A 26,690-nucleotide genomic window follows, 5' to 3' on the forward strand; every position below is an offset into this window, starting at 1 on the left:
TGGTGGAATGGAGGTATACTGCACACAGGCGAGGTGGTAACGCACTGATGACATGAATGATATAGCTGCACACAGGCTGGGGTGGTAAAGCACTGGTGAGATGAATGATATAGCTGCACACAGGCTGAGGTGGTAAAGCACTGATGATATAGCTGCACACAGGCTGAGGTGGTAAAGCACTGATGATATAGCTGCACACAGGCTGAGGTGGTAAAGCACTGATGATATAGCTGCACACAGGCTGAGGTGGTAAAGCACTGATGATATAGCTGCACACTGGCTGAGGTGGTAAAGCACTGATGATATAGCTGCACACAGGCTGAGGTAGTAAAGCACTGATGATATAGCTGCACACAGGCTGAGGTGGTAAAGCACTGGTGAGATAAACGATATAGCTGCACACAGGAATAGATCACTGGAAGCAAGGGAACCTGGAACGAGAGACCACTAGTAACACTAGCAGCGACAATGGTTGTTCAGGCAACTACCTGATACACAGGAGCCGGATATATACCCCTGGAAGCCCACTGATTGGTCCACAGCGTCAGCTGACCGGCCAGACTGTCAGGGAAGGAAGGACAGTCAGAAAAGGAAGTGTCATGGCGGCGCCCATGACAGGGACTCCGATCCCCGCACACCAGGCCGCCCGAGACACCAGCATCAGGGAGAATGCTCAGCACCTCCCACGTCGCCGCACCAGCCGCCCGACTGCCCGGGAAGTCAGAGGAAGCCGGTGGGACGGCAAGGGACGGCCGATCCCCGGCTGAACTCTGACAGACTGTTACCTACTTGCTTACCGATCTGGCAGTTGTGCCAAATTCCCAGTTTACAATGTGTTGGCAGGAAAAACACAATAGTAACATGACACGTGTAGCTCAGTTGTTAAGTGATATATCTTTGTCGTTTCTGTTACTGGCAATAGGAATATAGCAAATATACTACTAAGAAAATTACACACTGAAACAAAAGCTTGCCCCAGACATGGCAAATTGGCAGGGATGGCTCTGTATGTTAGGACCACGGCTGCCTACAGCTACCTGTGAAAACACAGAAAAATAAACAACAAAGTGACCTGAATGGGGGCATCACTTCCGCAGTACGTCTTTCATTTTACTGTGTCTCCATCTATGAATGGGAAGTAGTTAGCGTTGCAGGTACCAACCAATCAGATTTCTATTTACATATTAAAAAATTAAAGTTGACATCTGGTTGCTGCGGGCAACACCATTTCTACTTCAGGGTCCATAGGGTATCCACAGGATACCTTGGGGCATAGGTGTGACGTCAGTCATCGGGCACCATAGAGTTAAGCTTTCAGCCTCCCAGGATGCACTAGGGTCCCCCTCCTATACCCCGAGCCAAGGCATCTCAGTTTAGTTCGGTGCCCGGCCGGAGTCGGAGGCACCTGTTAGAGGGGGATCATGAAGAGCCCCTGAAGTTTTCGTTTTGCAGCTGTGGCTGCACATCTGGAAGTACAGCATGGACAGTCAGTTTTGACGTCCATGCTGTCTTCCCTACACCCCCGCCGGTACCAGAACGCCGGTACCGATCTGGGGATGCTGGTGAGCATCTGGGGTCACAGCTAGCGGTGACCCCAGATGTTTAGGACCATGGCCGGATTCAAGGGGGGCAGCAAGGTAAGCAGCGGGGTCCGGCGGTGGGTCCCCGCTGATGCATGGTCCAAAAGTCCCCAGGCAGGGGGCTCCCTGGGGACTGGCTGCAGCGTGGAGCCAGGTACTAACCTGCGCTTCCACTACCCCCCTGGGACTGCAGGACCGCGGCAGAGCGGTAGCGCTGCAGCGTCCCAGGGGTTAAATGCATGCCAGGGGAGCGCGCCTTCCCTGTCTCACAGCCGGCTCCTCCACCCGCTGCACACAGCCCTCTCTGCAACACGCCGACTGGCCCTGTGGCAGCGCTCCTCCCCCAGGCCAGCCTCCTCTCTGCTCCTCGGCGGCCATCTTCAAGAACGCATGCTGGAAGTCTGGACGGAGGCATCGTGGTCTGGGTCCCCCCGCATACCTCTCCTCCGCTGTGGTCAGGTCTGTGTATGCAGCGCTGTGTCCTACCAGACTCTGTGTCTGTGTAGTTGATCTATCAGCGCTGTTAGTGCAGGAATTTCGTTTCTTTGCATTGTATGTGACTGTGCTAGCGCTGCTGCCTGTACTTTCCATTTCTGACTGTCAGCCTTATTACTGTCCCTGTTCTTTCTGCTAAAGCCCTTGCGGTGCGGTGCTGCAGGGTGGTCTCTCGCCTTTTTAAAAAAATTGGTGAGAGGGGTCACATACTTTCTACCATCATGTCTGAAAGTGACTTTCCTCTCTGGCTGCAGTGTACTACGTGTAAAGTACCTTTAGCGGAGGGGGAGGGTAGCGCGGAGGGCCTCTGCCGGCAGTGTTTGTCGTTGGCGCGGCCTATTACGGTTACAGCACCGGTACAGGAGCCGCCCTGGGCTTGTTTCGCTCAGGCGCTTACAACCTTGGTGGGCCAGTTAGCTCCGCAGCCCACGTTTACGCAGATGGGTTTGTCCCAGCAATCAGTGGTGTCGTCACCCATGCAGGATTTCCCAAGACAATTGGTAGTACCCCGCAGTCTCCCTATTTCCCCTCTCCCGGTTTCTCAGGAGCCGGCGTGGGTTAACTCCCTGATGAGTTCTGTACAGCACTTGTCAGATGTGTTGCAAGGAGAGTCTGTGATGCGGCCACATAAACGGCCGGTGGCGTCTCTGTCCGCTCCTTATGAGGATGACGAAGGGACGTCTGATGATGGGGAGATTCTGGATCCTTACGATCAGGAACCTCTCCGTACTCAGGAAGCGGACGCTAGGTCCAAGGTGTATATTCCTGGACTTATTCGAGCAGTCCGCACAGCCTTGGTGATTGAGGACGAAGTTTCCCCCAGTGGCTAAATCCAAGTATGCCTTTTTTAAGGATGTGAAGGATGACGCCACAGTCTTTCCTCTTTCGGGTCAGTTGGTGGACCATTTCGAGGAGGCGTGGAAACAGCCTGGCAAGCGATACCAGCCGCAGAGGCGTCTGGCGGTGGCTTATCCGTTCGCGGATAATTATTTTGCTAAATGGGAATCCCCTCCACAGGTGGATTCTCATGTGACACGTCTTGTCCATAGTGCCACATTACCAATGCCATCCATGTCCTCCCTTAAGGATGCTACGGACCGCAAGGTGGAGATCTGCCTGAAGTCCGCTTATTCACTTGCGGGGGGGCAGCACGGCCGGCTATGGCCATTTGCTGGGTTGCCAGAGCTATGGAGCGCTGGGCGGATACGTTGGAGGCGTCCTTTGATTCCGACTGTCCGGCTGAGCAGGCGGAGTTGATTGGTAATCTCCGTGATTCGGCCATTTATATCAACAAGGCGGCCTTAGACATTAGTACCCTGGTGTCTCGAATTTCTTCGGCAGCGGTGGCTGCTCGTCGCACCTTGTGGTTGCGATCCTGGAAGGCGGACGCTGATTCCAAAAAGGGTTTGGAGGCGTTGCCCTTTAACGGAGAAGTTCTCTTCGGTCCAGATCTGGACAAGATTGTAGCCACACTGGCGGCAGCTAAATCGGCATGTCTCCCGTCGGCTGCTGTCCCTTCAGGTTCAGGGCCATCGTCCTTTCGGTCTTATAGGGCCCAGGGCAGGCCCAAACCACAGTCTTTTCCCCGACAGGCTGGCCCCAAGAAATCGGCCAAGCCCCGGAAGCAGGCCTGGAGTGCCAGACGTCCGGCCCCTAAGCCAGATGACAAGCCTGCGGCCTGACGGTCCGGGCCTCCCTTTGGGGGATCCCAAGGTGGGAGGCCGCCTGCTGCAGTTCGCCCGGTTTTGGTCGGTCACCACGACAGACACTTGGGTTCTCGAGGTGGTCTCCCACGGGTATGCCCTCTCCTTCTGGCACAGACCCCCGGCTCGTTTTTTCACCACGGGTCTACCATCAGACCGGAACAAGGCCACGGAGCTGCGGAAGGTCTTGCACACTATGCTCCAGGCTGGAGTTATAGTGCCTGTTCCATTCTTCCAGAGGGGCCAGGGTTTCTATTCCAATCTCTTTTTGGTGCAGAAACCCAATGGGTTGTATCGTCCGATTCTCAACCTCAAAGCTCTCAACAAGTCTTTGCGGGTGCCGAAGTTTCGGATGGAGACCCTACGGTCCATCATTCTGGCGCTGGAACCTGGGGACTACATGGTGTCATTGGACATACAGGACGCTTACCTGCATGTCCCTATTCTTTTGCGCCATCAACAGTTCCTCAGGTTTGCAATCCGCAGCGACCACTTTCAGTTTCAGGCGTTACCTTTTGGCCTGGCGACAGCACCGCGCGTGTTCACCAAGGTGATGGCGTTTATGGCGGCTTCTCTGAGGCTGCAGGGAGTCCGCATGTTGCCGTACTTGGACGACCTTCTCTTAGTGGCAGTATCGCCGGAGCTCCTTCTGCGTCACCTGGACCTGACCATTGCCTTACTGCACAGGCATGGCTGGTTGATAAACTGGCAGAAGTCCACTCTAATCCCGTCTCAGTGGATTCTGCACCTCGGAGCCTTATTGGACTCGGGACAGCAAAGGATCTTTGTTACGGGGGAAAAGATCTCTGCCTTACAGTCGAGGGTGCGCAGTTGTCTGCACAGCCGCCGAGTGTCTCTACACTCGGCAATGAGGTTACTGGACTCCATGGTGTCGGTGTTTGACATGGTGGAATATGCCCAGTTTCACTCCAGACCTCTGCAGCACCTAATCCTGTCCAAATGGAACGGACTGCCTCAGTCTTTAAAATCCCAGACGATAGTGCTCACCCCGGAGGTTCGTCTGTCCCTTGCCTGGTGGTTGCAGATGACCCATCTCAACAAGGGTCGTCCGTTCTGGGTACCGAATTGGGTCCTGTTGACAACGGACGCCAGTCTTCGGGGCTGGGGAGCAGTTTCGGGTCCACACTTGTTCCAGGGCAGGTGGACTCCGACAGAAGCAGAGCTTCCAATAAATATCTTGGAACTCCGAGCGGTCTTCAGTGCTCTCCAGCAGGCACATCGGGTTCTCCAGGGTCGCCCAGTGCAGGTCCAGTCGAACAACGCTACCACCGTGGCCTACATAAACCGGCAAGGAGGAACTCGAAGTTGGTCGGCTCTCGTAGAGGTGTCTCGGATCCTGGTATGGGCAGAGCGCAATCTTCCGGCCATATCAGCTGTCTTCATCCCGGGAGTGCTAAATTGGGAGGCGGGCTTTCTCAGTCGCCAGGACGTTCATCCGGGGGAATGGTCCCTGCACCCGGACGTTTTTCAACTGCTGGTGGACAAGTGGGGTCTTCCAGAGATCGACCTCATGGCGTCCCTGCACAACAACAAGTTGCCGGTGTACGGGTCTCGCACAAGAGACGAAAAGGCGTCTCTGGTGGATGCTGTGTCCGTCCGGTGGACGTTCCGGTTTGCTTACCTGTTTTCTCCGGTTTCCCTTCTTCCACGGGTAATCCGGAAATTCAAACAGGAAGGAGGGACGCTCCTGTTGATAGCTCCCGCGTGGCCCAGACGGCACTGGTTCTCAGACCTTCAGGGTCTGCCCGTGGACAGTCCTCTGCGGTTGCCGCTACGACCGGACCTTCTGTCGCAGGGTCCTTGTCTTCACCCGGACCTGACTCGGCTGTCTTTGACGGCGTGGCTGTTGAGACAGCCATATTAAGTTCCAGGGGGTTTTCCAGCTCTGTAGTGCGTACCATGTTACGAGCTCGGAAACCGTCTTCCGCGAGGATATACCATCGCGTGTGGCATACGTTCTTCCAGTGGTGTCGACCGAGAGGTTATGCACCGCGGGAGTTTCGTCTGTCTCGGATACTCTCCTTCCTACAACCGGGACTAGATCATGGGCTTCGCCTTGCTTCTTTGAAGGTACAGGTTTCGGCCCTGTCTGTCTGGTTTCACCGTAGGATTGCTACAATCCCGGATGTGCGCACCTTTATGCAAGGTGTTCTCCGCATTCAGCCACCCTTTGTTCCACCTGTGGCGCCTTGGGATTTGGCTGTGGTCCTGAGGGCTCTCCAGGGACCGCCGTTTGAACCACTGGGCTCAGTGGATCTTAAATGGCTAACAGCTAAGACTGTTTTCCTTCTGGCCATAGCTTCGGCCAGACGTGTTTCTGATTTAGGGGCTCTTTCTTGTAGACCCCCTTTCTTGATTTTTCATGGGAACAGGGCAGTGCTACGCACTCGTCCTGAATTTCTTCCCAAAGTTGTTTCCCAGTTTCATGTTAACGAGGAAATAGTTGTTCCGGCCTTTAACTCACCTGGCCTTTCAGTGGGTGAGGCCACTTTGGATGTTGTGCGGGCCTTAAGGACTTATGTTGACCGCACTTCTTCGTTTAGGAAGTCGGACGCCTTGTTTGTCCTCTATGGCTTCCGTAAAAAGGGTTGGCCTGCTTCAAAGCAAACTTTGGCAGCCTGGATCCGTATGGCTATTTCTGAAGCTTATCTTCATGAAGGTCTTCCGGTTCCTCCTTCTCTGAAGGCTCATTCCACTAGGTCTGTGGGTCCTTCGTGGGCAGCTCGACGTGGTGTCTCTGCAGTCCAGATCTGCAAGGCTGCTACGTGGTCCTCTGTCCATACCTTCGTGAGGTATTACAGGTTTGACACCTTCGCCTCTCAGGATGCTTCCTTCGGGCGGCGGATTCTCCTTTCAGCACAGGAGCGTCCCCACCCTTAAAGGATACTGCTTTGGGACATCCCCAAGGTATCCTGTGGATACCCTATGGACCCTGAAGTAGAAAATATGAGATATGGTAAGAACTTACCCTTGTTATCTCTATTTCTACGAAGTCCATAGGGTTCCACAGGACTCCCGCCCTGTCGCACCTGTGCTGCAGATGGGCTTTGCTCTGGTCACCGGTTTTTCCGTCTCCCTCTGGTAAGAATGTGATTCTTGTGTGTATCCAGATCTTTTTTCTCTCTCTTCCTTCTCCTCCTCCGGTCTATTGCTTGGTACAAAACTGAGATGCCTTGGCTCGGGGGCGGGGTATAGGAGGGGGATCCTAGTGCATCCTGGGAGGCTGAAAGCTTAACTCTATGGTGCCCGATGGCTGACGTCACACCTATACCCCAAGGTATCCTGTGGAACCCTATGGACTTCGTAGAAATAGAGATAACAAGGGTAAGTTCTTACCATATCTCATATTATTTTTCCTTTACATCCGTTTTCGTAAATGTGCACCATCGTATGTGTTTTAATGCCTTTACTCTGTCTACGTGTAGAATTTGCCTGCCTTAGTGCTGAAGATCATGAGTGGCACATTTACCCCAATATCAGACCGCTACAGTCCTGAACTACGACATCTCATACTTGAAATGCTCAATCTGGACCCTTCCAAGAGACCACAGTTGAATGAGATCATGGCGCATCCTATCTGTATACCTGCACTTCTCAACCTGTACAGTGACATTGGCAGCATCAAAATGAGGTCAGTATATTGTAATTCAGACAAACCCTATTGATAACCTGTTGTATCCTGGGTAGTACTCATAATGTAAAAAAAACCCCAGTGGTTTTTATTTATTTCCATAGGCGCTTATGAGCAGTAGCCCATAACAAGTGATCAGTAATTAGCTTTCATCTGTCGACAGGTTAGACAATGAAACCAAACGGCAGATTCATTACTATGTTTTACTGCACATTATGTTAGTAAAGCACAGCTGAGGCTATTTGGCCATTTAGTCCACTTCAAAGTGCTGATTAATGTAGGACGTCCCAGTGCTCATTGAATTGCATATTAAGATTATTGTAAGAGGAGATGCATTAGTGAATATACCTAATGACACATAAATATTAAGTTAAAAAGACTTGTCCTGTTCCTGTTCCCTGCAATATTCTGCATACTTTCTGTAACATTTCTGTCATTTTTTAAATTCACACAAAGACGACACAATCCCACCATCGTCCCTCCAGCTCATCTTTGCAATAATTAAGAGATTAATTAAAGTGGACTGTTACATGTAAGATTTGTTCCCACATGTTCTCTTAGCCACTAACAAGAATAGTTCAGCAAATTTTGAGATAGATAGATAGATTTATATAGATCAGGGGTGGGGAACCTTTTTTCTGCCGAGGGCCATTTTGATATATATAATAATATTTGCGGGCCTGGTGCAGGCCACGCTCCATCCATGTGATGTCACACGGGGCGGGGCCACAATCACCAGTGATTACAGCAATGCATGGAGCATCCTGAGGATGCTCCGGGAAGCTGTAAAGGCAGCGGTGTGACCGTCTGAAGCATCTTAAGGACACTCCAGGCGGCACTGCTGCATAGATTCTGGCTGCAGGGTGTCATTATGGGCACCCTGCTAGCCAGATGAGGCTAGCAGAAAAAAGCTCAGAGGGCCAGACCATATGATTCTGTGGGCCTTATACCGCCCCCGGGCCTGAGGTTCCCCATCCCTGATATAGATCAACACTATAGTTCACAGTGAATGTAGTACATATATGTTTAAAGGGGGTGAATCATCTTAGGACAGAATTGCAAAGCTGCACACAAGCAGCTTTGCAATTCCATCCTTGCTAATATGCAAACGTAGCAGGAGGTGTATGACACCCCCTGTTGCATTTGCATTCCTAGCAAGCTGGGAACATCATCGTGACCATGGTGGACTGCGCCGGGCTGCCGGCCTGGTGAGTAAGCCTCAGTTTACACAGGCTGACAGGCTTGCAAGGCCAGGAAACTGCGTCCATGGAACACCGGCTGTCCCCGCCCCCACACAGCCCCTTAAATGTCTCTGCCTGTCAATCAGGCAGAGGCAAAGCAGGAGCTGCATGCGATCTCGCAGGACCTGTTCTGCACATCCAATGTACGGTAATAGTGAATCTGCAAGCAGCATTGTACTTAAGTGCAATGCTGAATCAGCCCCAATAAATGATGCTCTGTACCCACTTAAATTTATTGTAAGTGATTTCCTCTTATATTGCCCCTTTTAATAGGTATTTTAGTTGTGTTTATATAATTTTTTCTTTATTTTCAATCAGGAAATATCATTATATGGACAAGGAGATAAAACTTTCCTCTATGTTATAAACTAATAATTATACGCTATTGATAGTAGTACTCACTTTAGAACATATTGCCCCTGGTATCCTACTGTTTGACTAAAGACTGTAAGGTCTATGTCTGTCTGTTATTACGCAGTCTTGTTTTATTAGTGTTCTATTACTATTTGTTCTCATGCGTAAAGCACAACTAAATATGCTAGCAATATATAAGTGAATGCTAATAAATAATAATATTTCTGATATTTAGGGTGGAGAAGCCACTAGCTGCAATGTCTGCAGTGTCCCGAGGACGGTCTACTGGACGGATCCCTAGTGCCAGATCCCGTGGTGAGGAATTCAGAAATCTGATCTTCATCATAACAATAGTTTTAATGGACATCTAAATTCTGAACATTGTTGTTGCTTTATTAAAGTCTGTGATTATTAGGGATATTTGGTTGGGCTGATGGAAGCCAGTTGCATGACTAAATATCTAAGAAAACAATCTAGACACACTAAAGCCATGGATAAGTGAGCCGATCCTGCCCATCAGCCCAGCCTCCATGTGACAGGATCAATAACCAATTTGGCCACACCCATATGGATGCCAAATTGAACAGGATTGTGCCGTGGGCATATTGGTCGGATCTCATTCAGGGCCATTTAGTGTCATTTAAAAGTTGATCAGTGAGACTGGAAGGTAAATTCAATTCAGTGTGTAGTCAGACTCACTCAGATTATTATTGTTTAGCAGAATAGTTTTGGGCCACACATTCTGTGATCTCAATAAATTGCAGTGTCTCCTTTGCAGCATGTGTTAACGAACCATAGCATTCTCTGAGATGTTCCCTAATTGGTATTTCATCAGTGTTAGGTCAGGGGTTCCGAACCACGGTCCTCAAGGCATACTAACATTCCAGGTTTTAAGGATAGCCAAACTTGAGCACAGGTGTCTTAATTAGTGCCTCAGTTATTTTGATTTAACCATCTGTGCTCAAGCATGGATATCACTATAACCTGGACTGTTAGTGTTCTTCGAGGACCGAGGTTGGGAAACACTTTTGTGTGGGTTAAGATCCTGTGCAATACTGCTTATACCATCACAAGAAGCAGTATGACCATACTGCAGTGTCGTTTCTACACCAAAGCAGATTACGTGAACGTCATCCTGTGATGTTCCATGCGATTTTACAAAAGTTAATTTATTCTTACTCCCGTTTTTGAATATAACAGTCTGGCTGTACATAACGTATTGCCTTACCAGCCCCTGCTTGTTTCTTTGACATGCTCATTTTATATAATATTTCCCGGAAGGTACAGTATAGGGGTATAATTTGCCATGTGAGTATGAACATCCCATGAGCTCTCTCATTGCGCTAATGAAATTCTGCTGTTTCTGCCCATTTATTTAATGTGAGAGGTGCCTATTACTGAGCCAAAGGGAGTTTTGTGCAGCACATTCCTTTATTTTCTTATTGCCATGGTTTTGCTATGACATGTTTACCAAGAATGTAATATGCGGTCTGTAGTTAATTGTCATATTTGTTATGATCAGGTGGCCGAGTGGGGTATTCTCCTGCAAAGTCAGGCATCCCTCCCCCTCTGTCCTCTGTGTACACTTGGGGAAGTGGGATCACCTCTCCTCTCCGCCTCCCTATGCTAAATACAGAGGTGGTCCAGGTATCAGCTGGCAGAACACAGAAGGCTGGAGTCACCAAGTCTGGGAGGCTCATCATGTGGGAGGTGAGCATCAGGGAACGCTAAGCCATGTAATTAGCTATATACCTCTATAAGGAGAAGTACATTTGTCAGGAAAAGATTATTAAATACCAGCAGCATGTGTCAGCACAACATAAAGAGTTTGCACAGATTACATAAATATGTAAAAATATTATGTTAAGTTCCCTGTTACTCATTACATTTGTTGTGTCCTCTTGTTGCCGGCAAGTGCTGCTGTGTTGGTTAAGTACTCTGCATACAAGTATGTGTTATTTACACCGAAACATTACAGCTGGAGCATAATGCAGAAGCCCATAGAAAGATATAGGATTGCGATTGGCACACCTCTCCATTCTAGGGTAGCAGGTGTATCAGGGCTGTCACACCCACCAATACACGTACTCCTCTCTGGAGGATATATAACCTTTAGTAAAGTAAACAAATATATAAGTGTATTATTTATTTAATATACATATAAGTATTTCACATTTTGTTGATGATCTTGCTTAATTAATTCAGTTGTTTTTAGTTTCAGTTTTTTGTTATTATTGATTTTCTAATTGGGGTACCTGCAACGATACCTGTTCGTCTAACGCTAGAGCACAAGCTCAGTGAGGAATAAAAAGAGACTTATTAACCAATGCTTCCCACCAAGCATAACTTTCTCCTGGAAACCCCCCAATTACCTGGACACTTGAGGACTCAGTCCATCTATAGCACCTCATTAGCTTTCTATGGAAACTCCTCTGTAGAGCCTTATTAAAGAATTATAAATGGCTAGCAGTATGCTTGTTTTCCATCAGTAAAATCAATATACAGCTACAGAGAACAGGGGAAGTTCCTGTGGGGCACCTTCTCTCTTCTTCGGTTTTCATAGGGTCCACAGGAATACCATGGGGTATGTAGTTGGAGTAATCCATTGCACCATACTGCTAAAGCTTGTCGAGCTCCCAGCATGCACAGGACCTCCTCCCTATCTACCCCGCCCCCAGCCAAAGGCATTCAGTTTTTTTGATTGGTGTGGCAAGAATCCAGACTCACCTGTTATAACAGCAGGACTGCTTAGGTAGTTCTAGGCTTTTTTTTAATGATTTACCTTAGTTTTATATATCCTACTGGGTTAAGTTAGTACTAAGCGTCCAAAGAGACGCATGTACTACGACTCCTACTACCTCCGCTGATGCCGAAACACCAGCTCCTGAACAGGCCTTTGGGAATTTCGGCGGGACTCAGCGAAACTTAGCTAGCAGCGACGCTGGGGCCCGGACTGCAATCGGATCCAAGGAGAGGACTAGGTAAGGCGATTCCTCGCTTGTCGCTGAATTGTGCACTGCAGTCATGGCTACCGGTGTAGGAGAAGCACCGGTGGCGGCTGCTAGTAAGGGCCGACGAGCCGCGTCCTCACTTAGACCGCCAGAGCCATATCGTCTGATGCCAGGGATGGGTAGTAGACGCACTGGTAAGCGTCTACTACTGTGAGGCCAGCGTATCCGTGCCGTTAAGCAGCTTAGGGGAGATAGGTGCTCCCCCGGCCGCTCCTCCTCCAACCCAGACGCAACTTCCTGTGTGGGTTCCCACCTTTGGTTTGTTATTTATGACCACCACGTACGTGTATTGAGATGCTCGCAGTTCTCCTATGGTGCGCTGCAGAAAGCTGGTGATTCTCAGAGGTGTGAGTCAGTCTTCCTGTATGCCTCTCCCTTGGGTCAGGTATACAGTGCTCTATATCCTACCAAGCCCCTGGGGGTTTGGTCAGTTGATTCAGAGCCCATGTGCATTTGCATATGAAGTTATATTTGCATTGTATGTGACTGTAATGCTAGCTGCTGTTTTGACACTGCCTTTTACTTTCTAAACTGTCAGATATATCTATCACTGTGTTTCTCCTCATCCCTCTGTGCAGGTGTGTGGGGTTTTTAATTTGTCTTTTCAAACATTTACTTGAGAAGACGGTCACATTGTATTTATACCATATACCTGTGTACATTGTTATGTCTAAGAGCATGGGGAAAAAGGAGGTTGAACCTCCTACGCTGGTATCATGTAAATCCTGTTCGGCAGGCCTGTCAGAGTAGGATTTTGTGCAAGATGGTTGTGTAGGGCCTGTTGTAAACAGCCACCTCTCCAATGCAGTACACCGGCAACTGCACAAGAACCACCTTGGGTGATCTCTTGGTCTCAGGTTTTGCCAAATTTAGTGGACCGTGCAGCACAGGCACCTGCAACGGTACTACATCCCACTATGGGGTACCCACATTATTTACATCCTTCTATGTATATGTCTCCTATGAATCCTTTTTGGTTTGCTGCTTATGCTCACTCTAGTCAGAGTATGCTGCCATCTATAGCCGCTCAGCAGGTAGTGCAAGCGAATAGTCCAGTGGTGGTAAAGCAAAAGCATAAGAGAGTATCACTTCAGGCACCGCCTCAGGATCCTCACACGTCATCATCATCATCAGACTCTTATACTCAGAGTTCGTGTTCTTACATGGTTGAGGAAGACCACCAATCCTCGGTGGAAGTCTCCTCTCTGGTGAGAGCAGTTAGATCCACCCTAAGTATAGAGGAAGAGGAGGTTCCGCCTAAATCTAAGACTCCGGTCTTTAGGCAGCAGAAGGTGGCAAAGGATTATTTCCCTCAGTCTGAACAACTGACGGATCTCATGTCTGAAGCATGGAATACTCCAGATAGGTGTTTCCATGATTCCATGAGACAAAGAATTTAACTTCTCGGTACCCGTTTTTACTTGGTGAGTTTAACAAATGGGAGGTTCCTCCAACGGTAGATGCTCACGTGACTGGATTTATCCAGAGCTCTACATTACCTATTCCTGCCACATCCTCACTTAAGGAAATTACAGACAGCCTGAAAACTATTTGAAATCAGTTTTTTCATTATCTGGAGCTATTACCAGGCCGGCTATGGCCGTAGTCTGAGTGGCCAAGGCTATGGAAGAATGGATGACATCTCTGGAAGATATGATACCAGATGCTACCAGAGAACAGCTGTTTTATCTCTGCCAATTGCGAGAAGCAGCTGCGTATGTTGGAGAAGCAGTTACTGATGCAGGTATTTTGGCTTCTAAAGTATCGGCAACCTCGGTGGCTGCTCGATGGACCCTGTGGCTAAGTACCTGGAAGGCAGATACAGGGTCCAAGAGACCCCTTGAGTCTTTGCCTTTTGTCGAGAAAGTACTGTTTGTGCCAGAGTTGGATAACATGGTGACTGCTCTGGCAGCATCTAAATCTGCTGGGTTGCCGTCTACGTCTACCCCTAAGTATAGGCAGTCGTCCTTTTGCCCACAGGGCGAAGGGACAGTCTTTCTCCAGAGATGATATTTCCCACGCAGACCAGAAAATCCTAGACAGTCAAACGTCCAGCCTCCAAGCCGGACGATAAGCCCACTGCCTGATGCAGCTGCCTCCTCCCGGGTGGATCTCAGGGCAGGAGACCGACTTCTCCACTTTTCTTACCCCTGGCATCAGACAACTATGGATGTTTGGGTTCGAGAAGTGTTCTTTCATAAATACGCCCTCACATTGATGAGACATTCACCTCAGAAGTTTTTTTGTACAACTCTTCCTTCAGATCCAGTCAAGACTTTTGCCCTCCAAGAAGCTATTTGTGCTCTCCTGAGGTCAGGGGTTATAATCCCCGTTCCTGTGATGCAACAGGGAAGGGGTTATTATTGAAATTTGTTTCTGATTCTGAAACCAAATTGGTATCATCGCCCTATTCTGAATCTAAAGTCTCTCAACAAATTCATCCATGTACCCAAATTCTGTATGGAAACCCTCCGGTCAATTATGCTGGCAATGGAGCCTGGAGGTTTCATGGTTTCCCTAGATCTACAGGATGTGTAACTGCATGTACCTATTGCACGATCTCACCAATAGTTTCTGAGGTTTGCGGTGGGTCAGCAACATTACCAATTTCAATCTCTGCCATTCGGTCTGTCCTCAGACCCCCGGGTATTCACCAAGATAATGACAGTCATGGTGGCTCATCTCAGAAGACAGTGAGTCAGGATACTATCATACTTGGACAACCTCCTGATATTGGCACACTCTCCGGAGGTTTTACAACACCATCTCCAAATGACCATTGCCTGTCTGCAAAAGCACGGCTGGATAATCAATTGGAAAAAGTCTTCTCTTTCTCCAACTCAGCAGATGGTACATTTGGGGGCACTGCTGGATTCCCTGGGGCAAAGGATTCTTTTACCAGTGGACAAGATTGCTGCCCATAAGTACGAGTTCACAAACTGCTCCGCAATCAGAAAGTGTCAGTTCACTTAGCAATGCAGGTACTGGGGTCCATGGTATCCACCTTCGACATGGTGGCTTATGCCCAGTTCCATTCCAGGACCCTGCAAAGATGGATTCTGTCTCATTGGGTTGGTCAGTATCATCTGATAAACTCTCAAATGATCCGCATCTTGCCAGAGGTTCGCCTCTCCCTTGCATGGTGGCTGCAGATGACTCATTTAGACAAGGGTCGCCCATTATGAATCCCAGATTGGCTTCTCCTCAACACGGATGCAAGTCTGCGAGGATGGGGCGCGATGACAGGTCATCACACCTTTCAGAGAAGATGGACAGCTCAGGAAAGTCACCTGCCCATAAATATTTTGGAGCTTCGTGCAGTGCATTCTGGCGCAGGGTCTCCTTCAGGACAGGCCTGTCCAGGTTCAGTCCGACATCAACCATCAGGGAGGCACTCGAAGTCCGGCAGACATGAGGGAAGTGGCGAACATTCTGGTTTGGGAAGAAGGCAAGCTTCCAGCAATCTCTGCAATATTCATCCCAGGAATCCTCAACTAGGAAGTGGACTTTCTAAGTCATCAGGGCATACACGCCGGTGAATGGGCTCTTCATCTGGACGTCTTTCAGCTCCTGGTGGATAAGTGGGGACTACCGGAGGTAGACCTTATAGCATCACGTCACAACCACAAGGTCCCCAGGTACAAGTCCAGAACAATGGACCCTTCAGCCGCCTTTGTGGACGCTCTGGCGGTGAGGTGGGACTTCAGGTTGACATACCTGTTCCCTTCAATCTCCCTCCTACCAAGGGTTGTCAGAAAATTCAAGCAAGATGGCAGCAGGATGATACTAATAGCTCCTGCCTGGCCCAGGAAACATTGGTTCACTGATCTGACAGGTCTATCCATAGCCAGTCCACTTCAAGTTCCTCTACAGCCAGATTTGCTGTGCAGGGTCCCTGTCTATATCTGGATCAACCGTGGCTGGCTTTGACGGCATGGCCCTTGAGTCTTCCATCTTAAAGGCCAAAGGTTTTTCTACTTCTGTGATCCAGCCGATACTTAGGGCAAGTAAGCCTGCTTCAGCCCGCATTTATCATAGAATTTGGCATTCATTTTTTCTTTGGTGTTCCCGCAGAAAATATGACCCTAAGGTTTTCAAGGTCTCCCGAGTTCTTGCTTTTCTTCAGGCTGGACTAGACTTAGGTCTTCGTCTGGCCACCTTGAGAGTTCAGGTTTCTGCATTGTCAGTTTGGTTCCAGTGCAGAATTGCCACTCTGCCAGATGTTAGAACATTTTTTCAAGGTGTTCTCCATCTGCAACCTCAGTTTGTCTCTCCGGTGGAACCGTGGGATTTATCCTTGGTTCTCGGGGCGCTGCAAGCTCCCCCCTGTGAACCCTTGGTTACAGTGGATCTCAAATGGTTGATAGCAAAGACACTTTTTCTCCTCGTTATCTCCTCAGCTGACAGAGTTTCTGATTTGGCAGCACTTTCATGTCGCTCTCCATATTTGATTTTTCATCAGAATAGAGCTGTCCTCCGTACAAGGGCGGGTTACCTTCCAAAAGTGGTATCTCTTTTTTCTATGACTGAAGAAATCGTAGTCCCAGCTTTCAGTCTTTTGGCCTTTCTGTATGTGAAGCTTCACTGGATGTGGTTAGAGCTTTTCGTATCTATGTGGATCGTACCAACTCCATCAGGAAATCAGATGCATTTTTTTGTGTTATATGGCTTTCATAAGCGAGGTTGGCCAGCTAACAAGCAGACTCTTGGTGGCTGCGTATGACTATTTCTTATGTGTATCTCCCTGTTCCGAACACGGTGACAGCACATTTTACTCTGTCTGTGGGACCATCGTGGGCGTTTAGACATGGCGCCTCTGCAGAACAGTTGTGCCAGGCGGCGACTTGGTCTTCGGTCTACACTTTCATAAAATGTTATGCATTTGATACTTTTGCCTCCCAGGAACCTTGCTTTGGGCGGCGGATTCTCCTGCCTGCTCAGGAGCGTCCCCACCCTTAAGGGAACTACTTTAGGACATCCCCATGGTATCCCTGTGGACCCTATGAAACACGAAGAAGAAAATAAGTTATGGTATAACATACGTTTGTTAACTGTTATTTTCTTCGAGGTTCATATGGTCCACACGGCACCCACCCTGACGCACCTGGCCTCAGTTAGGAGCCATTCCTTTCTTTTGTATCACTGATTCCCTTTTTGTTGTTTTTATAGAACTTTTCTTGTGTACTTTGAACTTCCTTCTCCACTCTCCGTCTCTTGCCGTTAGGCTTGTTTACAAACTAAATGCCTGTGGCTGGGGGTGGGGTATATATGGAGGAGGTCCTGTGCATGCTGGGAGCTCGACAAGCTGTAGCTGTTTGATGCAATGGATTACTACAACTACATACCCCATGGTATCCCTGTGGATCCTATGAACCTTGAAGAAAAAGAGTTAACAAAGGTATGTTATACCATAACTCTTATTATTTAATATATGTGTTGGGCACGACTGAGGAATTAAAAAAATCAGTTAAATATATTATTATAGTGGAGAACATCTTCCTCTTCTCAAACTCTGTCCTCAGGACCCCAAACAGTTCACATTTTCCAGGTCACCCAGCAGGTGCACAGGTGTATTCATTACTCACTGACACATTTTAAAGATCCACAGGTGGAGCTAATAATTCCACTTGTGATTCTATGAGGAGACCTGGAAAACATGGATTGAAAGATTTACAGTAAAAAGGTCGACAATGTCTAGATAGACACCAGATGTTACAGTTAGACAGTCAATAGGTTGACAGGGACAAAAGGTCAACTCACTAAAGGTCGACATGTAAGAAGGTAGACAGGTACAAATGGTTGACAGGGTCAAAAGGTTGACGCAAAAATAGTTGACACAGAAATAGTCGACATCTGCTTTTTTTGTTTTCTAACCCTAATCTTCACCCTAACCCTCCCTTTGGTGCCTAACGCTAACCCTCCCTCCTGGTGCCTAACCCTAACCGTCGGGGGAAGTGCCTAACTCTAACCCTCCGGTAAGTGCCTAACCCTAAATTATTATTATTTTTAAAAAAATGTGTCAACCATTTGTACCAGTCGACCTTCTTACATGTCGACCTTTAGTGTGTCGACATTTTGTCCCTGTTGACCTATTGACTGTCTAACATCTGGTGTCTATCTAGACATTGTTGATCTGTTTAGTGTAGATCTATAGACCGGATCCCGTATTCAGAACCCTTGAAGTTCCAGAGTAACTCACCCATGGCAGAACCAATAACAATCCATTTTTCAGGGTTTGATACACTGGATAGGTTTATATTAATACAACATTTAGTGTATTGTTTTCAGAATGTGGATTTGACTGCCGTCGCGGCCATACAATTACTCTGGGATTTGGCAAAATATAAATATTTATAGACCTTTGGACTTAGGCTGCCCATCCACTAGGCAATTAAATTAAGCGATTGAACTATAACGTTATTGTTCAATCGTTCATTAATCGTTTGCAAATAGTTCACTAAAATATCTAAAACCACCAGCAATGCGCACTCCCGCTCTAGGGCAAACATGCTGGACAACCTGACGATAATGTCAGGGTGAGCATGTTAGCAGATGATTGATGTTCCTACACTGAACGACTGCTCGTTCAGTGTAGTCACATCACAGACTAACAAACGACTGCACCATTACAATGTTGTCATCGTGCAGTCTTTTGCCTGTCTCTAGTGGATGGGCAGCATTAGGAGGTTTATTTATCAAGTGGTGATTTTATTCCCTTCAATTTACCGTAACAACACTTAGGGGTATATTTACTAAAGTGAGAGTTTTTAGAAATTGGACATGTTGCCCATAGCAACCAAGCAGATTCTACGTAACATTTAACTAGCACCTTCTAGAAGATAATAGCTAGAATCTGGTTGCTATAGGCAACATCTCCACTTCTAAAAACTCTCACTTTATTAAATTTACTCCTTATACTCCACCTCTGCAGCTACCCATATTGGCCGCTAAGCTGAATGGGCGTTCTGTGCCTGGTGTCACTCATTTTCCATTCACTCTAGAATGCAAGTTCTCACAGATAGGACCGTCTTCTCTGTGTCTCCTGCCTGTCCACTCTGTCATCCTTGTTTGTCCCAGTCATGCCTTTATGCTGAATTGCTTTTGTATGTGATTTGTTCTGCTAATTGTATCCATTGATTATTCTGCTGAACTATACTCTTGTTCCTGTTATTACTGATATCTGCACTGGTTACGTTTGTCATTGCTCTATGATTATGTCAGGCGCTATGGAATCTGGTGCTATGATGATTATTTCAGTATCTTTCATTCATTTTAGTGCTAAACAATCTGTATATTAAAGGGGATATATTTCAGCAGAATTCCTCTCCACCTCTGGCTAGAGTCTCTCCCAGGTAAAACCCTAAGTGCCAGGCTATCGATGATTCTACTCTCCAGGCAACAGTACCTGGAAAAATGATAAAGGGGCACGATGTCTCCACATGACACCATGGGGTATATTTACTAAAGTGAAATTGTTGCTCATAGCAACCAATCAGATTCTAGCTATTATGTTCTAGAAGGTTATATATAAATGTTAAGTAGAATCTGATTGGTTGCTATGGGCAACAACTCCACTTCTAAAAACCTGCTCTTTAGTAAATATACCCCCATATATCGCAAGATGATAAGCACATCTGATTGGATGGATTCTGCTATCTAGATTGCACTGACATGTAATGTTTGGCAAGCTGGTCTTGGTAAAAGTGTATGTTGCTTCCCCTGCTCTGATATTGAGGAAAACAGAGCTTCTATGAAGAAATAAACTTTACTGTTTATTGTCATATTCTGTTTGCCCATTTGAATTCTAGGCACCCCCAATAGGAGCTGGTGCACCTTCTCTCCCTGGTTCCATAGACCATGCACAGCCTCAGTTCATCTCCCGTTTCCTGGAAGGCCAATCTGGAGTCACCATCAAGCATGTGTCTTGCGGAGACCTCTTTACAGCTTGCTTAACAGGTATTAACATTAGTGTCAATGGGGGAGATATATCAAACGGTGGACTAGAAGAGAATTTGCCTATAGCAACCAATCTGCTTTTACCTATCATTTTATGGAATGCTTCCTCCAAGCTGATTGGTTGCTATGGGAAACTTCTCTGCTGGTCCACTTCTCCACACTTTACACTGCTTGATACATCTACCCCAAAGCAGTCCCTAAATGGGCCTCATGTTTTTTTTCTCATTTGCCTTGAAGCAAATCTAGTCCTATAGCAACAATTTATATAACTGAAATAATTTGTAAATGAAATATGTTAGATAAATGATACTTGCCTTGCTAATGCCTCACTAGAATTGTGCAAGCCATAGCCAGGATTTTCCTCACTGCTCTGTTGACCATGCAGACATCTTCGCTATTACATATTGACCGTCTGGTGATTGGCTTAGCAGGAATACATTAAACATGAATGTTTTTATAAAGAGGTTTTTGTTTGTCTCTAGACAGAGGTATCATTATGACATTTGGCAGTGGGAGCAATGGCTGCTTGGGACATGCCAATTTTAATGATGTCACTCAAGTAAGTTTATTAACTCTTATGCCTGAACTTTATAATACTGTGGATTTAGATGTCAAGTACTAAAGATGTGCTCAATTATAAATTAAAGGTCATTATGCAATAGGTTAGAAGCTGAGCAAGGTCTGGGTTCCCTTCCACATGAACATATCTGTGAAGAAAAAGACTACTTAGTATTAAAATAACCTAAATGGCGTTAAGAAAGCACCAGTGACATCAAATGTCAGATATGATCATGTTTGACATATGGTAGTAGCCAAGTTTTACACCTGCAGTCACTGGGGACGTCATTGGACATGTAGCGGACGTGGAACAGCCGTTGCCTAGTGCATGTGAAAGTATGTATGGGGGATCTCTGGAACCATGCTTTATTAATAGCAGTTGGTAACTAGCTTACTGGCTGGAACTGAAGTTTTCAGATTAACATTATGTGGTAGGAGGTCACATTTTGATGATTTATAGAGCAAGCAGTTTGTTTTGTTTTACATCAATGAAGTATTGCCTGGTAAAGCCAAGCTACCACCCTCCGGTTTTGCACGGCACATTTGCCATCGTGAACATTGTTCTGTTGATGTCTGTTTCCTTGATGTAGGTAATGCTTCAGGCAAACAGAGTGACAAAACGGTTGGTGTAGAGCAGGGGTCAGGGAACTTTTTTACCTTTTACCCCAAAATATATTTAGATACGCCGACGTTACCTCCTTGATTTGAAAGGAAGGAAATCATATAGTAGTGCCCCCATATAATGCCCCTGTAGTAGTGCCCCCATATAGTGCCCTGTAGTAGTGCCCCCATATAATGCCCCTGTAGTAGTGCCCCCATATAATGCCCCTGTAGTAGTGCCCCCATATAATGCCCCTGTAGTGCCGCTTGTACAAAAAAAAAAAATCCACTTACATTAATCCCCGCTCCTGCATCCGCCGCCGTCCTGTCCACCCGGCTGCTCCTCGGAACTATGGGAGAGACGTCATGACGTCTCTCCCATAGTGCGCACAGAGAGAGGCGGAAGCTGGAGTTCAGAAGAGAACTCCAGCCTCCGGCTAACACAGCGCTGCAGGGAAGGAGCCGGGCGCCCGCTGGTAATAACATCTCAGCGGGCGTCCGGCTTAGAGCCTCCCTGCGGTACAGCCGGGCATGCATATGAATCATCATTCTATATTATAGAATGATTCATATGCATGCCCGGCTGTCCTTCCATTACCCCCAGGAATTTAATTTTTACCCCATGTGGGGTAATTTACCCCTGTTCCCTGACCACTGGTGTAGAGGTTAGCATTATTGCCTCACAGTACTGATGACCTAGGTTTGATTCCCACCAATGCCCTGTTTGGGGTCTGTATGTTCTCCCCGTGTTTGCTTGTGTTTTCTCCGGGTGCTCTAGTTTCCTCTCACAAACCAAAACATACTGGTAGGTTAATTGGATTCTGACCAATTGTGAATGTGTTGTAAGCTCCACTGGGGCAGGGACTCCAATATTCTCTGCAAATTGGGAAATGGCGTGTGTGCGGTATAAATAACTGTTAACAAATAAACAATGTTAAACACAATATGTTTTTCTTAAATATTCCTTATTTAAAGACCACTTGAGTAAAATAATAGCATATGTTCCAGATGGCAAAGCAAGGTCAATAAAAAAAAAAAAAAAATATGCAATTTATTAATTTGATTCTACCATTTTGATTAGGCTATAAAGTTGCATAGTCACTTATTGCTACATTTACATATATTGAGTTACTGAACTTGAAATTGCCAATTAAACTTTTTTTGACGTAGTATTTGAAGTAGTAGAAAATTAAATAATTAAAATGTATTTTATTCAGAATGTTTGAGAATATTCTCTATTTCTGATTTTGTGTTCATGGATAAGACTTATTTATAACTGTGGTAGGCAGTAAGCACCAGATAGTTTATAAAGGCAGGATTGTGGGGATTACCATAATGGCCATGGTTTAGGCATTTTGACTTCAAATTATTTTTATTTGTAATTTGTTTTTCAAAAACAAAGTGTCCATATTTTTTCCTGCAAAGGGTATTTATTACTGTAATGAGAGACACAATATGATCATACTGCTAGGGCCAAACAGACACTCATTTTACCACACATTGCATGAGATCCGGATATTGGGGCAGATGCAGAGGTGGACGCTATTTGGATTAGCTCGTAATTGACCGATGTATTGTCATGTGCGGATGCATGTGCCGCAATGGTGTTGCGACTCCAGTTGCGCTGTGATCTATCTTGCAATGTGAATGACGGACTGTAGCTGTTTGGGGACGGACAGGGGTAGGGTTTTAGTAAACTGGGGTGTCTGGTTTTTTTTTTTTAGGCGTGCTAGAGCCAGAGACTACGTCTTCTGATACAGATTCACTGGACTCAGCAGCTTAGTGGTAGTGAACAATCTGAGTAACCTTTGGGTTACTCAGATGTCCGATGGTCCGCTCAATGTTGCTGATGTTAATTCCTTGCTGCGTCTTTGGACACATGCAGCGGATCTGAGAAGCCGGCAGTGGGCGTCTCGTTTCAAAAGACGACACCTGCATCTTTTACATAACTTCTCAGATCTGCTGCTGCTAAAGATTCAGCACCGATCCCTCCTGTGTCCACCTCTAAATCAGGCCCATTGAGTGAATGAGCTGAGCAGCCGGATCTTCTCTGAAGTACAGGGGGTTAATGTGTTCAGAAAATAATGCCAGACACAGCTCAGTATGAAATTACAGTTATTCAGCGTGTTTTAATGAATGAATTACAGTATTATATAGGGGACAGAGGGCCTAATTCTGACCTGAGCGCTATGCGCTCGCAGCCGGGTCGATGGTGGGCCCATGCGCACGACGGAGCCGGCTCCATCGTGCGCATGCGCGAGACCCGGATAGCGACGGGCAATCCGTCTCTCCGGGTCTCGTACCAAAGGGGGCGTGCTGTCGATGTTGAGTGGGCGGGCCGGGGGAGTGGCTGCCCAAACGGAGGCGTTCCCACGTGAATGCCTCCATTTGGGGCCGGCCCCACTGACATCACGAGTCATGTCAGTGGAGAGATTCTGGCCCTGTTCGAGCCGAAATCTCTCTGGGGCTTGCGGCAACGAGACCCTACCACAAGGGTCTTGTCGCAAGCCCGATGGTTGCGATGGTCTTGACCATCGCGACCATCTTCCTGGCCGCTCGCTATAGCTGTGGGTGGTCACCCACAGCTATGCGAGCGGCTAGGAGGCCGTTCTTAAAAAATAAAATTAAAAATAGCCTGGCCCTGATTCAGAGCGAGCGCTCCGTCAGAGCGTCCGGCTCTGAATCAGGGCCAGAATGTTTATCCTTAGCATGTTTATAATGATTTAATGTTCATGTAACTACACTACATTAGTTGGAAGTCTATCCCTAGAATGTACACATATTGTATTTGCCATCTTGAATATTTTTGACAGAGGGTGAGAGTTTTCTCTGAAAGAGCTTCTATCATGCTATCACTCACTGACTTCACTCTTAGCAGTACCTAAAATCTCCTTTCATTTGAGGTTCAAGCTTTCAGTTTCGTAGTTTAGACTTCTCCCAAACTGGCTGCTTCACACAGTGCGGATTCTAGAATCCTGTAAGTAGACAGGCTCAAGACGCCTTTCACTAATGCCCCTTTATTTCAAAATAAAGAAGACAAATTATTATTTCTATAATGTAAACCTCTGCGCTAATTACATTTTGAGAAAAGACAAGGCTGAAAAAAATTACAAAATCATCTTAAACTTAATCAAACATAAATTTAATATCCTAAAACTTCAATTTGATCGGTCAAAGCATAAAAAAATTATAATAAAACACATCAATACATTTATATGAATAGTGATATTGTACAAAAATTAATCATATATTGTATAAAGTAACACATTTGTACTTTGGATAGAACTAGAGGAGGTGGATCCTAAATGATCTGGTATATACCAGTATAGAAGATACTCAATGGGGATAGTCCACACATGCAGTGTAAATGAAGTCCCGTTCTCATTCAAGAAGTAAATCTCTTGGGGTAGATTTACTAAAGTGCGGGTTTTTAGAAGTGGTTTTGTTGCCCATAGCAACCAGTCAGATTCTAGCTATTACCTTATAGAAGATGCTAGATAAATGTTAAGTAGAATCTGATTGGTTGCTATGGGCAACAAAACCACTTCTAAAAACCCGCACCTTAGTAAATATATCCCCTGGTGTTTATATGTTCGGTGGAGACAGAGGAGATGTATCAAAATCACTTCCCCAGCAGGAGATAACGAGCAGCAGCTACATGTGTCACTTGTAGTAGCCGCACGGAAGGACACAGGTAAAGTCAAGCAGGAGTGATAGGGGCCGCGACTACCTTTCAGATGCATATAGTCCCATAGATCGCGTCTATATCCCAGCCTCAACCTCAGTCTTGTTGGTGCGTCCAGCTGCACAATACAGCGTTCGTCTCTCCAGATCTCCACAGATAAATGCAGAATAAATGCAGGTAACCAAGAGTATCTAAACCAAGAGTATCTAAAACGGGTCCAATATCCCACTGCACAAGTGTAGGTAAAGGACAATGGCGCTGCCAACTCACACCAAAAAACCTATCCCACTAGGTTTGTAGGAAAATTCTAAATAGTACGTGGTGGGGGTAAGTGGGGGGCGCTGTCTGTTTGTGTAACCAAAGAAATAATTAAGGAAAAATACTTATCTTTTAGTATGTAAGATAGTGTTTTTTCTTATGTCGTTGAGACTTTTACTTGCTGTCTTTCTTAGAGATCATCCATCCAGGATTGTTCATTTGCATATGACATTAAATACAAGAAAAATTTGTGTAGTTCCCTTCAGTAAAAACTGCTTTATATATATGAAAGTAAATCTATTAGGTCTATTTATACCCTAGGAAGTAAGTGCAATGGAAATATACACGTACATTTCCACTGGAAGAAAATGGGTATTCAAGTGATTTCCACTTAAAAAGGGGGATTATGAGAAGCACCTTACTCGTTTCGTGGGGTGCGAGTCAATGCTCGTACCAGTATTACAAAGGGGGAAAGGTTACAATATTCCCACTAATGGAGGTATATAACGCACCTCACTTACACACGTGAGGTGTGATTCAATGCTCGTAATGGTATCTTTAGGGGAAAAGGCTCATGTGTAGCCCGATTTTTTTTTTTCTCTTTGTGTCACAGATCACACACCTGGCTTACATATAAATGATGTGGTGGAAAACATAAAAAGGTTTCTTTTATCTAATGGACTTCTAATATACACAGAGGAGTCCACAATGGGATCCAGTATCAATATGTACGTACCCGTACACACACTGTGCAGTTTGCCAAACAACATCTAAAAAAGCCATTACAGTTCTGGAACAACATCCTATGGACAGATGAGACAAAGATCAACTTGTACCAGAGTGATGGGAAGAGAAGAGTATGGAGAAGGAAAGGAACTGCTCATGATCCAAAACATACCACCTCCTCAGTGAAGCATGGTGGTGGTAGTGTCGTGGCGTGGGCATGTATGGCTGCCAATGGAACTGGTTCCCTTGTATTTATTGATTATGTGACTGCTGACAAAAGCAGCAGAATGAATTCTGAAGTGTTTCGGGCAATATTATATGCTCATATTCAGTCAAATGCTTCAGAACTCATTGGACGGCGCTTCACAGTGCAGATGGACAATGACCCGAATTATACTGCAAAAACAACCAGAGCGTTTTTTAAGGCTAAAAAGTGGAATGTTATGCAATGGCCAAGTCAATCTCCTGACCTGAATCCGATTGAGCATGCATTTCACTTGATGAAGACAAAACTGAAGGGAAAATGCCCCAAGAACAAGCAGGAACTGAAGACATTTGCAGTAGAGGCCTGGCAGAGCATCACCAGGGATGAAACCCAGCGTCTGGTGATGTCTATGCGTTCCAGACTTCAGGCTGTAATTGCCTGCAAAGGATTTGCAACAAAATATTAAAAAGTGAAAGTTAGATTTAGGATTGTTTCGTTTGTCCCATTACTTTTGGCCCCTTAAAAAGTGGGAGGCACATATAGAAACCGTTGTAATTCCTACACCGTTCACCTGATTTGGATGTAATTACCCTCAAATTAAATCTGAAAGTCTGCAGTTAAAGCACATCTTGTTTGTTTCATTTCAAAGCCATTGTGGTGGTGAAT

At 46.3% G+C, this 26,690-nt stretch overlaps 1 protein-coding gene across 2 annotated transcripts in view; it reads left to right on the plus strand.

Moving 5' to 3' along the window:
* NEK8 (NIMA related kinase 8) overlaps positions 1-26,690 on the plus strand; it is an 86,757-nt gene that overhangs the window by 35,707 nt on the left and 24,360 nt on the right. For both annotated transcript variants that reach the window (XM_088458996.1, XM_088458995.1), the window contains exons 5-9: positions 7,225-7,430; positions 9,261-9,340; positions 10,548-10,735; positions 19,845-19,992; positions 20,475-20,551. In XM_088458996.1, coding sequence (XP_088315122.1) covers positions 7,225-7,430; positions 9,261-9,340; positions 10,548-10,735; positions 19,845-19,992; positions 20,475-20,551 — 699 coding nt within the window. The remainder of the gene's footprint in view (positions 1-7,224; positions 7,431-9,260; positions 9,341-10,547; positions 10,736-19,844; positions 19,993-20,474; positions 20,552-26,690) is intronic.

The sequence above is a fragment of the Taudactylus pleione genome, unplaced genomic scaffold (genome assembly GCF_031769625.1).
Source record: "Taudactylus pleione unplaced genomic scaffold, aTauple2 ptg000886l, whole genome shotgun sequence".
In the NCBI taxonomy this organism is placed as follows: domain Eukaryota; kingdom Metazoa; phylum Chordata; class Amphibia; order Anura; family Myobatrachidae; genus Taudactylus; species Taudactylus pleione.